Raw genomic sequence first — 15958 nt, 5'->3', positions numbered from 1 at the left:
AGTTGAAATAAACAGTGAAGGAATTTCTTCATCAGGAGTCAGAAGAATGTTTAGCCTTGCTTTTATAATGTTGATAGAGGGCATGTTTGCTTAAGAAGATTATAGCTTTCAGCTTCGCCACTGCTAGCTCCAACTCTGAATTAGACATGTGTCATATTGTAAATGTTGAGATTCTTCTTTCTCTTATTATTTTATTAATTCATTAAAGCTGAAATAAATGCATATTTTAAGTAGAAATCTATCTCCAAATAAATCTATGTAGCTCATTGAACCAAATTTGAAGGGTTCTCTCAAAGTGAAATGAAGAGCGAGTGAGAGCAAGTTTTGGGTTCTTATGCCAGACCACAGAATATATTTCCAGGTACTTGCCAGTGTCAAACGTCATGGCACGTCTTCATTCATATTTGTGCATTGTGAGAAGTGTTACCTGAAAAAACATACAGTGGTGTCATAGAAGTTTGGTCCATTCCAAATACAGTCGGGTGTAACTGATTTTAAGAGGTTGTAGCCAACAAAATAATTCCATAAATCTTCCCTGAGATGTTCGTCCATTCACAATATAGGTCTTAAATCATGTTTTTAAACAAAAATGCAGAACTCTCTGGTACTATTAGGTTAAAACTCTACTTGCAGTATAAGCCTTGCTTCCAGGTCGTCTTCCTTGGTCATTTCACCTAGAGAGGGAAATTGTCCAGTTCTAAACAACAAGTTGCTTGCCCTGTTGGCACACTTTACAGCAATATTAACAAATGGAAGTGCAGTTATTTTGCTTCCTGCAAACACTTTTTAAGGTCCTGGTAAAACCTTGAACGACACTATCAAGCTTATCTTCTCGGCTCTTTTGATTTGAGTTTTTAGGTTTAACCGTTTCTCTCTCTCTCTCTCTGTTTTGTTAGAAAATGCAAGAAGGGTCAGAGGACTGCAGCCATTGGCAGGCCCATTGACTCCCACCCCCTGTAAGTGCTCCGAAAGAACGACGGGTCCTGGAATGGCGCAGGGCAGCCAACAGCTAGACATCCAGATCCTGCATGACCTCAAACATCGCTTCCCCGAGATCCCTGAGGGAGTGGTGTCTCGGTGCATGCTCCAGGTACTAACCACAAGAGGGCACCTCAGAACTGCCTTGCTTACCGAAGGAGACCACACAATAGGGCCTACCCAACTGTACAAAAATCTGTACTGGTGGGCAGTGTTGAGTGTTGAATTTTTCAGTAATGGTTCCCTTTTCAGCCAAAGTGTGGTAAAATATATAAAATTATATCTGAAAAAATTATATAGTGTTAGTTGCTTTTAAAAAGAGGACTAAAGCTAATGCATAACATGGAAATCCTAAAGCGCTTCAACAGTGCAAGTCAAACCTTAAATTCCCTTGAACATGCTTTTTATATTATCTTGCAAGAAAATGGTGTTGGAGGAAGAAATGAGTTCAATGGCTGTACCTTCGAGCTGCAGCCTGACCAAACAGAAAAATAAAATATACATATGAAATTTAAACTGTGCCTGAGAACTAACTATTTCTAACTGTATTTTTTTTAAAAGTAACTTCCCCGACTCTCTAGGGCAGGGGTGTCAAACTCAGTTCCTGGAGGGCCGCAGTGTCTTCTGGCTTTTCTTCCACCCAAGCTCTCAATTACTTATTTGATTAACTGGACACATTTAACACTTCTCTTCAGGCCTCAAAATGTTTCATAGGTAGTGTAACTTGAATCAAGTGCATTTTTAAATCCAGCAACTGTAAAAGACCTTGAAAAATATTAAATATGTCAAATTGAACAAATAAGTAGATCAGTTATGTTATTTGGAGTTTAAGTTGGAATGAAAACCAAAAGACCCTGTGGCCCTCAAGGACTGGAGTTTGACATCCCTGCTCTAGGTTATGTGGCATTAGTGGCCTGTTTTACCTAACCCTGACTGCTTGCTTACCATATATCCTGGTACTACTGAAAAGATAAGTCCCCTCTTCAAAAATGTGCAAATTATTTTAATGAGCAAGGAGTGGTACCCCAAATTCCTTAGTGATATTTATACCTCAGTCAAACACCTTGTTTACTAAGCACAGTATCTTGGTATCCGTCAACAGTCAGTTGTCCCCTCTTCAAAAAAATGCGTAAGATTAGAATAAGCAAGACCTCCCACAAGTGCAGTGGTACCCCAAAATGTTTTTATGCATTTACAACTGGGTGTGATTTTTTTTTTATTTATTTATTTTTATTTTTATCAAATGGCACAGGCACCTGGAATAAATAGTTAAATAGGTTCAGTCTCTATGCTTACCAGTGAATCGAAGTTTCACTGTTTGTAGATGTAAATAAATAAATAATTAGAATAAAGCATTTTCTGAAACGTGGTTTGGTCTTTTGGAATTCTTGTTTGAAAAAATGTATTAGTTCGACAATTGAATTCGGTCCAATCCTAATTGAACTGTTAGTACTATTATCTGTTACAAATTATCTATCTAATCTATTATTTGGTAGGCTTGACCAATTTGCATTTGCTTTGTGCTTTCTGTCATTACCAGTTCTATCGGCTGCTGGTTGGCTCAGTGGACAATTAACAATGCACTTTATTTTTTATTGTTAATATTTATAATGTATAAAAAAGAATACAAGGTCTTACACTAATTAAATTGTCATCTTTGATAATTGAGATTGATTTTATTAGTTTGAAATTGCCAGCTGTGTGTATTGCAAGTAGAAAAATGAATCTGCATTTCATGTACATTTTAGACATTATGTAAGTACACCACCCACTCGATATGTCGCGGGTGTCGAGGTCCAATATAAATCCGCTCTATATCAAGGGCAGCGATATAGCGAGAGACCCATAGAAAAACAAATAGGCTAATAACAAATACTGTACAACCACGCCTTTGTTTTATCTGGGGCGTCAGGTTCCAGTATAAATCCTGTACGCAACCTGCTTTTTCTCATTTTTCGTATAGAAAGTAGCACACTGTTTTAATTTGTACTGCGGAGGGTAATTGCTTCTCATCAACTTCAGTCTCCAATTGATTTCATGAGTCTTCTCCTTTCTCAAATGCACAAACCCGCTGCATTGAAAGAATCCATTGCCAACAACAACATAGGAAGCTTGTTGCTAGGGAGCTGATGTCACTGCCTTGTGGCTTTTGCTAGTGCATTGCTGCCACATGTGAACACCTTTTGTTGGCTAAAATAAAAACCGCTTCAGCAAGTAGATATTTAATTTACTTTGTGTTATTGTGCAGTACATGTGTATGTGACAACATTACGATATTAATGCTTTGTTTTTAATTGTTTTGTATGTTGTTTGTGATGTGCAGTACGAAATAAAACGAACAGTAATTCTAAGTGCCTATGTTGCAGCTAAGGCTTGCGTAATTAGGCAGTAAAAATGGGGAGCCAACTCCAGGACCGCGATATATCCGAATCCGCAGTTTAGCGAGGTGCAATATAACGAGGGGTGGGTGTATTTAATTACTGTCTAGGTATGGTCATAAAAAAATCTACTACCAGTGGTTTTATTTGCCAAAGGATCAACACTGAGCCTAGATATTTACCATGTCTAGACATTCAAGAAAGAGGATGTACGGTCTGTTGCTAAGAGATAAAAGGACTAACCCCTTTACACCACTGCCTACTTAAGGAATGCTGTTTATCATACGGGTCCCTTTAAAACCACTGTATAAATTGATGGAGTCTATTGTATTTCTTACCATTACTTTGTTCTGCAATGATAACAACAGCAGTGAAGAGTTACAGTACATTACTGTCTGATGCTAACCAGTTATCCAAACCTACTTTGCACCCTGCAATGTTTTAGAAAGACCACTTTCTTTTGTTTTGGAAAAGTGGCATAGTTTTGGCTGAAAGTGAAGTTTGCATGTTTCTTAAAAAAAAAAAAAAAAAAACAACCTTAACCCTTACCTGCCTTGTGTGTTTGGATATCTCAGAACGAGGCCAAAACTCATGAGGCGATGCATTTGGTGTAAACACACTGACACCTGACCCATTTCTATGGGAATAAACTCTAGTTTCATAACCGTCCCAGTTACTTTAGCTGCTGCCCTATTCACAAAGTTTGAACTCCTTTTTTAAAATGGTGTTTTTCGAAGTCTGTTTTAATAATTAAAGCTGTACTGTGTTATACAGAGTGGAGTGTAATGTTAGGCCCGGTTTTGACTCTTCTGCACTATGAAATGCTTCTTGCTGCCCGCTCCTTAGTTTCTCATGCAGATCATTTAAAATAATTTGTAACACTTGAGGTCCTGGCTATTACATTTTTCGTTAGACCGTTAGATAAAAGTTTAATAAGGTCAGTCTCATTAGATCGGCTCTAGTGTACCTTTGTTACGTATTGAATTTGTTTGTAATGAAATAATTAAATTACCTTTTGTTTAGTTCGGCAAATATTTGTTGTTCATTTATAAACAGTGTTGCATGAATTAAAAAAACCTCCCGGTTTTGAAATGCTCTTTAACATTGAATTTATAATAGTTTGCTAAGATCCAACGCAAACTCAGAGAGAATAATTAGCAAGCCGGCACAATAGGCTTTTGTTTGTTTGTTTGTTTATTTATCTTTAATGTAAAGTGCATCATTTTTAGACTTTTTGAGGCGTGTGTGTTTCTTATGCTATTATTGAAAACTGATGTCAGTTTTCTTAATGAGTGTACATATGCTGTGTAAGAAGCACCGGGGATCTGAATGGCATGAGCAGTCTCTGTGTGAGTTTCCATTTATTACCCCACAGACATGCCTCGGGTCAGCCCGGGAGGAAACCTCTGGGGAATCAATGTTCATGCTAGGCTGTGCGCCAATGCCCCCTGAAATAAAATGTCCCACTGAATTTCACTTAACGTGCCCGTGTGTCCCCCTTCCCAGACCAGATGCAATACCAATACACAGTAAATTAATGCATTTTGTATTAACATGACTTGTCTGATGACAGGCTAATCTTTTTTACTTGTTTGTTTACATTTGCGTTTTCATAATTAAACTTCCATGCCATTATTCTCCAGTCCAGTAGAATGCGCACACACCCTCCCTAGTTACAGTCAGTTTCTCAGTAAAGCCTGGGCGACAACATCAGAATATGTAATCTGCTTCAGCTGTGGATGTTGAAATGTAGGCTATTATGTTTGTGTTTAAAAAAAATACTGTGAAATTCATCCGCTGTAAATTTATCTATTTGCTAGACAAAATATCTGTCTATTGTTTGGAGATATGGAGTGACCTAGCAAGTGAATGGGAGAAATGTGTACTGAAATTTGTCTTTTCTATGACAAAAATGCTCAAATTCAGGGCCAGAATAATTCAGTATGTGTTAGGCGCCAACTGTCTCTTGGCCATTTCAGTACCAGTCAAAAGCTGGAGTACACCTGCTTGAAACCAGGTTTTTCATGATTATCTATGCTTTTAACTGTATAAACGTGTCTATAAACACTTAATATTTCATTTATTTTATATGTGTACTTATATCAGATGATAATCATAAGTGAATTGCATTCAAAAATGTAATTTTTAAATGAAAATGAAAATGTAAATCTTGTCAATTTCAATGAAATGGTCACCCAAAGCAAGGGGATTTCAGTCTGAAGCCCAAGTCAGTTAAAAGTCTGAAATGTGTATAACACAGTGTTAGAACACTGGCCTAAGTACAAAAGTGTCTTTGTTAGATGTTCTCTGAGTTAACTAGCATGTTACCTAATTAACCTTTTGTCACCAATTATTATTAACAGGTGAGGGTTTATGATTACTATAAATATAGGTAGCATAGGCACAAGTTTGTCATTCCTGAATGTAAGGGAGCAGAAAATGGCAAAATACGCTTGGTTAAGCAAAGAAAAAAGAGAGTCTGTAATTACTTTATGAAGGTCAGTCTTTAAGACAAATCGCAAGAACTTTGCAAGTGTCTAACTGCCATGGCCAAGACCATCACACGATTTGAAGAAACTGGCACTCGTGAGGACCAAACAAGATTAACTGCCCCTGAAATACAAGCTCAGCTAAATGCTACTAGAAGTACAGATGTTTCAACATCAACTGTTCAGAGGAGATTGCGTGAAGCTGGCCTAACTGGAAGAACTGCTGCAAAGAAACCATTGTTAAGAGTGCAGAATAAGAGGAAGAGACTTGCCTGGGCCAAAAAACACAGAAACTGAACATGTGAGGAGTGGAGGTCGGTCTTATGGACAGATGGAGGCGGCAGTGTCATGGTCTGGGGTTGCTTTGCTGGTGACAGAGTTGGTGATCTTTACCAAGTCCATGGCAAGCTCAACCAGCATGGCTATCATAGCATACTTCAGAGGCATGCCATTCCATCAGGATTACGGCTAGTTGGGCAGTCCTTCATTCTTCAGCAAGATAATGACCTGAAACACACCTCAAAGTTGTGCAAGAACTATCTGACAAAGAAGGAAAGTGAAGGACAACTCAGTCTAATGACCTGGCCTGCCCAGTCTCCAGACCTCAATCCCATAGAACTTGTATGGGACGAACTGGACAGAAGAGTCGAACCAAAGCTACCCACAAGTGCCCTACATCTCTGGGAATTGCTGCAGAAGAGCTGGGAAGACATGTTGGGTGATTTCCTGCTGAAACTTGTTAACCAAATGCCTCGTGTTTGTGAGGCTGTTATTAAGGCAAGGGGTGGCTATTTTGAGGAATCCAAGATTTAGAAACAATTTTAAATTTTCTTGAACATTGCTTTGATACTCCTTATGTTTTGTATATTGTAACATGTGCTTTCGTTTTCAAGTATTTACAGAAAAGTATATGACGTAAAACATTGTCAATTATGAAAAAAAACCTAGTTTCCAGCAGGTGTACTCAAACTTTTGACTGGTACTGTATATACAGTGTATGTGATTTTATACAGCACTGTATATATGCCTATAGTACATCTTCCATTGAGAAAACACCATCGGAATCAGAGTAAAGGAAATTATTATGTAATGCAGTTCACATGCAGTCTCGGTTTTGGTAAGTAGCATTTTGAAAACTATAGCTTTATGTGCAATATTAACAATGTTAAAATATAGCAAATCCACAAAAACAACTAAATTGTATATTTGACATTTAGTTTTTAGTGTTCTGTGTAACACAGGCAATCGTTTACCCTTGGGGAAAAAAAATAAATACAGTGAAGCAGATATACGGGTTTATCAACATCAACATGTTGTAAAAATAAAGCAAAAACTGTCCAAAATATTTAGTGAGGGCTAAGAATGAAAAATGTCAAAGAACTAAAATGCCATTTTTGACAAGGGAATTGTCAAAATAAAGACGCAACTGGAAGGAAAGAATTTACAAGTCAGGACAATGGCATTTAAATATTAGTACTATCAAACTGTATCTGCTGGTAATGTGGTTTCTTCTAATGCAGCAGTTTTCAAACTGGGAAAAATTCTGAAATGGCGGACAATGCATTTTATTTAGTACCACTTGCCAATCTATTGCAAACTTTTGTCTTGTAATCAATGTTTAATCGCTAACAGACTGATGTGCTGTGACAGCGCGTTCAGTGCACACATGGTTCATTTACATATTAAACAGTACGTTTGAAATAAGCCCTGTTTAAATGTTATTTATTTATTAACAGTTGGGCGGTTACTGCAGTCTGTCTTTGGGGTAAAAAAATAAATAAAACTAAGAGCCTAGCCTAAACCCCATTTTATTTCCTGTGACCCGATTTAAAGTTTATTGTAACTTAAGTACTATTGGTTCATTTGAAATACAGATTCCCAGTTGCATTTGTGGAACAAAATGAGAGATTGTTTGTTTTTTCCCCAAGTACATTAAAAAATAAGCAACTAGGCTTTTACTGAGTTGGCATCTTGACAAATCCACAATCATAGCAATCTCTGTCTCGTAGTCAGTCTACAAACAAACAAAAGTTTGAAATAAAAAAAAAATGTAAAAAACCCTGTGTGCTAGGAGGAGCAGGCGTGCCTTGTTTGCTGCATTTACAAAAAAATATATCTTATATTGTAATGCATGGGTCACATTGACCTGCGTAGCGGTTCTAGGTAGAACTGTTTATAAATATCTTTTTTGCGAATCTGGCTATCAAACGTCGTCAGGATATTTAATTCATATATTTAGGAAAAGTCAAAAACTGACATACACGGAAGAGTAATTAACATTTGAAATCCAAAATGGGCCAAATTCACCGACATGGTAGTTCTAGTGTTAACAGTCGTTAGTGTTGTAATGCAGTGCGGCCCATTTTGTTTAATGGCACAAATGTTATAAATGTTTTTGTTCTAACTATACTAAATGATTAGTTGGACCAGTTAAGTTTCTAATAAGTGCTTAATTGGTCCAATTAAGTAATTTAGGGTACAGTTGGAACAAAAACCAGGCAATAATTGGTTAAGTAACAGATTAGTTTGAAATGAAAACCAACAGCCACAGTCGCTCTCCAGGACCAGGGTTGGAGACCCCTGTTCTAAATCTACCACAGTACTCTCCTCCTTTTAAAAATGTGTGTGAGTCAGGGGAGAAGCCCTGTACATGTAAATGGTGTGGTTTTTGTAGCTGTGTGAATAAGAATGTGTATTTAATTTGATTGGCAGGGATGGGGTTAAAGTGTTCTCTGCCAAATGCTGGTGCAGAATGTGGCTGGTGCTTAATTGATTAATTGAGCATCAGTTAAAGCCCAGCCACATGTTGTTTAATGGAGAGCCAGCTCCTTTGTTTGTTGGAGAGAGTTTGAGAGAAGAGAAGACTGAGGCCCAGATATTCAAAAGGTTTGTGCAGCGGGTTATGCGTTTCGCAAATGGCCGTTTATGCGCAAAATGTTCAAAATATTCAAAACTTATTTTTACGTGCCACAATCCATTTTGTGCTGTGCACAAATATACTGTATGCATAGCACAATTTGGTGGGAGTGGCGGAGAATTTGCGAGATGCTGCCATGTTCAAAACTGTGCCAAGCACAAAACCAGTTTTGCGAGGCACAAAATAACAATTTAAAAAAGCAAGCCTTAACTCCACATCACTCCGGCACTTGCCCAATCACTGAAGTGAAATGCAGGAGCTTTCCGAGGTACTGTAGCAATGGAAAACACCAAGCGATCATACAAGGTTCCATCCACATCTATATTATGATTATATTCAAAGGAACGATTATGATACAAGCATCACTAGTGTTAATATATGTTTTAAAAAAAAAAAAAAAAAAAAAAAAAAAAAAACAGGCAAGCTGTTGTTCTTTCAGACTGAAAGAAAACTAATCACATAGAGTTCAGTATCAAAGACACTGCTTATACACTAGTAGGCTAGGCTACTGATTACTGTATTGGTAAATTTTGTTGGTGTTTTGAATGTGAAATTACGAAAGGTGACGCTTTCTTATTCCACTGTCCATTCTGCCCGTTTGATTTAAGTTAAATGAATTGCCCCCAGGTTTGTCAAACAAGTTCTTGTTTTATATATATATATATTTATTATACACACACACAAACAAAACAAACACATTACAGAAATCAGATTAGTCCAGACAGGGAGCAATAGCGGTTTGATATAAGAGAATCTTGGCTAATACTGAGAGAGAGAACATAAAATGGATTGTACTGTAACAGAAAACAAGAAAGACAAAAAATGTAAATGAATTAGAATAGGTAACGTGTACTCGTATTTGTGTGACACCTGTCAAAATTATGGAGAGAAATCATAAACTCACTTCCCAGCAAACAGCACAGCATAGATACATGTGTTTGAATTCCATTGAATCTGTGATGGCCTTTTTAAATATTTAGCTTATTAGCCATGCTAATGCCTGTGATAATGATAAACATTAGCTCCAAATGTGTGCATGTGCGCACATTTTCATATGCTTAAGCACAAAAATATTTGAATTGCTTGAAGGCTAGATTTGAATGAAAAGTACGTTTTGCAATAAGCGTGCCAGGCTTTTAATGCACAGAATGTTTCCATTACATTGTCATGGAGTATTCCAAAAGCACAAATTTTTGCAAGGGGATTGCGCATCGCTTTGAATATCTGGGCTTGAGTGTTTTGGAGAGGTGACTTTTAAACTGAAAACCATTGAAAGGGTCTGAGTGTGTTTCTTTGGTTCACTGTTACCTTGTTAAGTTTTGCTTTTGTTTGAACTGAGTGTTCACCTTTTAGTTTGGAGGTAAAGGGATTAGCCCCCTTCACTGGGTAGTTAAATCCTGTTTATTTAGAGCCTTTCATGGCAAGGGTTTTGTTTGTTTCTGTACTGTGTGAAAATGATTATTTTTGTTTCTTTTTGGTTTCTGAGTGTGTGCAATAAAAACCTGTACTTCCAAAACAATCCTTGTGTCCTTCATCTGCCTCCTTCACCTCTATTGATCATAGTACTGAGGGAGGTATTGTCCTCAGTACACCACTAGGTGTAAACTTCTACTATACACAGTATGCCCTCGCTATAACAAACATGTTGGGGTCCAAGCCTTTTGTTCATTATAATGAGGTGTTTGTTATAGCAAAATGACAATCAAAATGAATGATAAACTGTTGGAGTAAGTTTTTTTTTTTTTTTTTTTTTTTTTTTTTTTTTTTTTTTTTTTTTTTATACAGGGAAGGTGTCCTTTTTATATACACAAATTAATAAACCAGGATTACAAAACAGAATAGGTCTAGAAAAAATTTAAAATTTCAAAACAAAAACGAGAATAAAGAAAACACTGCTGAAACGCTTTCAATTAGATTGCTTGAGCAATGTGAGTGTGATAGTTATGACGGCTACAACATAGTTCAAATAGAGAAGGATGGGAACTGTTTCTTTAGATGCTTAGGTGTGGTTTTATATGGTTCACAAAATGACCATCGAACAATTAGATATAATGTAATAGAACTAATGGAAAGCAATATGAAACGTACATCAACTCAGTGACCCATATTGAAAAAATTAAGTGACGGGAGTATAGATTCTTGGGCTACAGAGGCAGAAGTTCTGGCAGCTGCAGACCTCTTAAATAGGCCCATACATGTACACAGACTTAAAATAAGGATTGTTTTAAATATGAAGGCACAATAGAAACTGTTAAATAAGAAAGATCCAATTAATCTTTTATACAACAATAACCATTTCCAGTTATTATATTTAAAGATACTGAAACCAGAAGAACATCTGAATACTGTGGCATAATTAGGAAAGACAATCAAAATGCATCTAAAGCAGTACAAATAAACCGGTATAAAGTAAACAATAAAATGCAAAATGGAGAATTAAACAGGACTAGGACAGAGAATTCAAAACAACTATAGGAGACCCTGAAATGGAAATGGTACCAAATACACTAAAGATATGACAGAAGAAATCTGATTTAATTTATCAAGTAAAACTTTAACCACATCCCAGAAAGCAGTATTGAGTAAAGGACTTAAGTTTATACTGACTAAAAAATACATTGATAAAGATAAACTGGCCACCGAATTAAAGGAGTGGGAGAGATGCATGAGATTAGCAGAATATTTTTTCAATGAAAATATCTGATTCAGAGGGTAATTATGAGCATGGGATTAAGGTTACTAGCACGTGGACTCCTCTGGAAGGAAGATATAAATGGTTATATATGTATGTTGAAGTAGTTAAACAAGAAGTTTTAGTAGAATTAAAGATATAAGATATAAAGATAAAATATATATATGATAAAAGTATAAGACCAGCAGGTAAAGGATCAGGAATAGTGATAATAAACACAGGTGACTATATGAAATCTGTAGAATGTGAATGAAAGAATACGGATACTGTGGCGGAATGTCCCGCCCCATTATGTTTATTAGTGTGTTATGTTGTCTGTAGTGTGTTAATGTTGGTGTTTATGTATAAGATACACGGGACATAAACATGGGTTATGAGCACAAGTGTTTAAAATGTATATTTGTATTTAGTTGTAGGAAAGAGAGCTACATCTCTCTTTCCTACTTTCACCTGAAGAAGAGACCTTTTGAGGTCTTGAAAGCTTGTGAATAATTATTTAGTTAGTCCAATAAATGGTTTCACTTCTCCTTCTCTTTGTCATCCCTGGACTAATACGGCTACCATTTTATCTAAGATAGTTTGGAAACACTTGCAGATTCTACATAATTCAGAAGAATGTGTAAATACATGGACAAAAGTAAAAATATAATTAAACATAAGAATCACCACATATCAACTAAATAATAATAATAGCTACTGTAAAAATAGCAGTGTTGTTTATGGAATAGCCTGTGGAAAATGTGATGAAATTAAGTATGTTAGAGACTGGAACAACTTTATATTAAAGAATTCAGAACCACCTTTTCATTAATTGGAAATAAAAAAAAAAAAATGAATGAACCAATAGTACAGCACTTCACCAGTCAAGGACATGACAAAATTATGTAAAGTTTGTAGTATTAGAACAGCTCAAATTAGACAATGCGACATATAGAAGAATAAAAGAAAGTAAATGGATAAATAGACTGAACACAATTATGCCAGCGGGATCAGAAAAGAAAAGAATGAACTAATTAATTCCAGTAAATATATAAAAGTTAAAAATAATTAAATAAACAAAATTAATTCAAAAGTTATGCATGCTGATGCGCTGGGGAGACCAATTCAAGGCCGATCCCCAGAGCCAGCATTGCATGATAATATAAGTTTATATAAAATAATGTTAATTAGAATTAGTATAGATTTGAAGTACAAATTGTCACAATATATAGAATACCATTACATCATGCAAGAGTAATTCATGGATTTGAATATAAACAATAAGAAGTAGTTGTCATGTCGTAAAAAACCTGTAAATACCTCCAACATTTTGATTCAAACACAGGCTCCCTTGAGAAAGATATGTACAATGTATCGAAACTTTGGGCAGCTGGCTCTTTGAGCTATGGAAATGTATAATTTCTAGAAATTTCTCAAACAAACAATTATAGGAAAAATCTTTTGTAGCAAGTTTTGCTTTGGTGGATGAGGTAAACAAGTTACAATAAAGAGATGTCTGCAATCATTTATTTCAGCATTTTTTTTACAAAACTCAGAAAATGCGAATTCAAGTTTTCATACCCTGACAAGGAAAATTAAATGACCTGGAAACAAAATCTGATTATGAATAAAAGTTAAAAAAAAATAAAATAAAAAAAAGTTTTTTGGGAATGGTAGAAAAATGAAGATCAAATAAAACAGTAGAAGTACATAGAGGGATCAGGAAAATAATATTCTTATATACCTCTCGTATATATCTTTCTCGTAAACCCTGACAGATAGTTGCCTTAGTTAGAGCAGGGCTCTTCAACTAGTGTTTTAACTTCTAACTACTGTGCCCTGTGGATACATATTTCTGAAAGCTCCTTGTTCGGTTTCATATTGTATTCCTTAACTACTGGCACATTAATTGCACAATAAACACACTGGCTTTGCGTTCGGTACAGTCGGTAAAATAAATATTTATTGGTCCACTCATTGTTGAATCTACAATTTTCTATTCTTACTGCAGTAGCTAGAGTAAAGAGAGCCATGTTATAGCAACACGAGTTAAAAAAAAAAAAAAAAAAAAAAAAAAAAAACTAAAAATCCCCCTGAGTATGTAGTATTAAGGAGTTAATGATACATTAGAAATAAGTTCTAAAACTAAAGGTTTCACCTCAACCACTGTGCCGTTTCCTTGTGTTGAGCGGGTGACGGAGTAACGGATTTGAACTCTCACAGAACAGCTAATTGCTTTTTTAAACTCGACTCACATAACACACAGGCAGCACCGCAACAGAGACAGACAGTCCATCAGCATAACACCCACAAAACCACCTGTTTTCTCGTTATCCAATGATCCAAATAAACATACAAAAAATGTTTTATACAAGCATCATCGCTGGGCTTCTGGGTAGTGTAGTTTTCAAAGCAATCCATTTTTTTATAGGAGAATAACAAAAGTTTTTTTTTTTTTTTTTTAAAGGTGCAGTTGCAAAGCAGAATTCCATTTCCAAAATGCCAATTCTGCTCCCAATGCCTAATTCTGCAATTCCGTCCGTGATTCTGCGATTGTGGAAAAAATTATATATATATATATATATATATATATATATATATATATATATATATATATATATATATATATATAATTACACACACACACACACTACCGGTCAAAAGTTTTAGAACACCTCCATTTTTCCAGTTTTTATTGAAATTTACGCAGTTTAATGTCTCAATGTACTCTGAAATTAAAGCATAGAACAAATAAACAATTGGAGATAAAGAAATCGGAATGGAATCGTTTTGTGTAACAAAATTTAATCTAAATTTTTGACTCATCAAATAGCCACCTTTTGCAGATATAACAGCCGAACACACTCGTGGCATTCTTTCTACAATGGAAATCAAATATTGTTCGAGAAGTTCTTCCCAACACTGTTGCAGAAGTTCCCACAAATGTGTTGCTTTCACTCTTCTGTCCAGTTCATCCCAAACCAGCTCGATGGTGTTTAAGTCTGGAGACTGTGCTGGCCATTCCATGATTTGAAGCCTACCGTCTTGTTCTTTTCTTCTAAGGTAGTTCTGACATAGCCTGGAGGTATGTTTTGGGTCATTATCTTGCTGTAGGATGAACCCCTGACCAACTAGGCGTGTACCAGAGGGTATTGCATGGCGCTGCAAAATGTTGTGATAGCCGTTTTGGTTCAGGGTGCCACTCACTCTGTGCAAGTCGCTGACTTTGGATCTAGCAAAAGAGCCCCAGACCATCACGCTTCCTCCTCCATGTTTGACAGTTGGTGTCACACACCGAGGAACCATCCTTTCTCCTACTTGACGATGTACAAAAACCCTGCGTGATGAACCGAAGATTTCAAATTCTGATTCATCGGTCCATAAGACCTTCTTCCAGTCTTCAGTAGTCCACTGGTGGTGCTTCATGGCCCAGACAAGCCTCTTTTTCTTATTTTGCCATCTTAGCAATGGCTTTCTTACTGCCACTCGACCTGTCAAACCTGCAGCTTGAAGTCTTCTCTTCACAGTTGAAACTGAGACTTGCTCACTTCGACCAGTGTTAAGCTGTGCTTGAAGCTGTTGTCGTGTGAGCCGCCTATCATGCAAGTTGCTGACTCTCAGAAACTTGTCTTCTGATTCTGTTGTTGCTTTGGGTCTGCCAGACCTCTTCCTGTCAGAGTTTCCTCCAGTTTCCAAGTGCCTTTTGATGGTGTAGGAAACTGTACTCACTGACACCTTGGCTTTCTTTGCAATTTCTCTAAAGGAAAGACCTACACTTCTAAGGGTTATAATGGTCTGTCTGTCTTCCTTTGTTATTTGACTTTTTCTCACCATTATGATAGCAATATACTACTTCCTGCAGTACAATAGTGCCCAAATAATGCTTAAGAGGGTGTAGTAACAGTCTGTTCCAACACTGCTTTTATACAGACAGGGTTTGTAAGTAATCAACAAAAGTTGGGACACCTGTAGGAATTGTTAGCATCAACTTTCAAGGCTTAATTTACTTCCATTGCTGCAGAACAGATGTAAGTTGTTAACCCATTACTTGTTCCCTGAAAAAGGCCTTTTTGTATAACTCTGCAATGTACGTTATTTTTCAGTTTTTGGTAACCTAAACTTTTTTTTAAAAAAACACACACACACACAGTTCTGTGAAAAAGTATTTGCCTCCTGTCTGATTTTCTGCATTTTTGCTTATTTTTGACACTGAATGTTATCGGATCTTCAACCAAAATGTAATATTAGATAAAAGGGACCCTGAGCGAACAAATAACACAACATTTTGATACTTTTATTTCATTTATTTATTAAAGAAAGTTATGCAACACCCAGTGCCTCTGTGAGAAAAGTAATCGCCCCTTTAGACTCAGTAACTGGTTACGCCACCTTTAGCGGCAATAACTGCAACCAAACACTTCCTGTAGTTATTGATCAGTCTCTCACAGCGCCGTGGAAGAATTCTGGCCCACTCCTTCATGCAGTACTGCTTCAACTCAGTGACATTTGTGGATTTTCTAGCATA

General features: G+C 36.3%; 1 protein-coding gene across 2 annotated transcripts in view; it reads left to right on the top strand.

Moving 5' to 3' along the window:
• LOC121320568 (TGF-beta-activated kinase 1 and MAP3K7-binding protein 3-like) overlaps positions 1-15958 on the top strand; it is a 45574-nt gene that overhangs the window by 14286 nt on the left and 15330 nt on the right. For both annotated transcript variants that reach the window (XM_041259001.1, XM_041259000.1), the window contains one exon: positions 897-1090. In XM_041259001.1, the coding sequence (XP_041114935.1) occupies positions 989-1090 (102 nt within the window). In that variant the 5' untranslated portion in view covers positions 897-988. The remainder of the gene's footprint in view (positions 1-896; positions 1091-15958) is intronic.

This window comes from Polyodon spathula, chromosome 9 (assembly GCF_017654505.1).
Source record: "Polyodon spathula isolate WHYD16114869_AA chromosome 9, ASM1765450v1, whole genome shotgun sequence".
Classification (NCBI taxonomy): domain Eukaryota; kingdom Metazoa; phylum Chordata; class Actinopteri; order Acipenseriformes; family Polyodontidae; genus Polyodon; species Polyodon spathula.
Note: the sequence above shows the minus strand (reverse complement) of the source record. Positions and strands in the feature narration are given on the sequence as shown.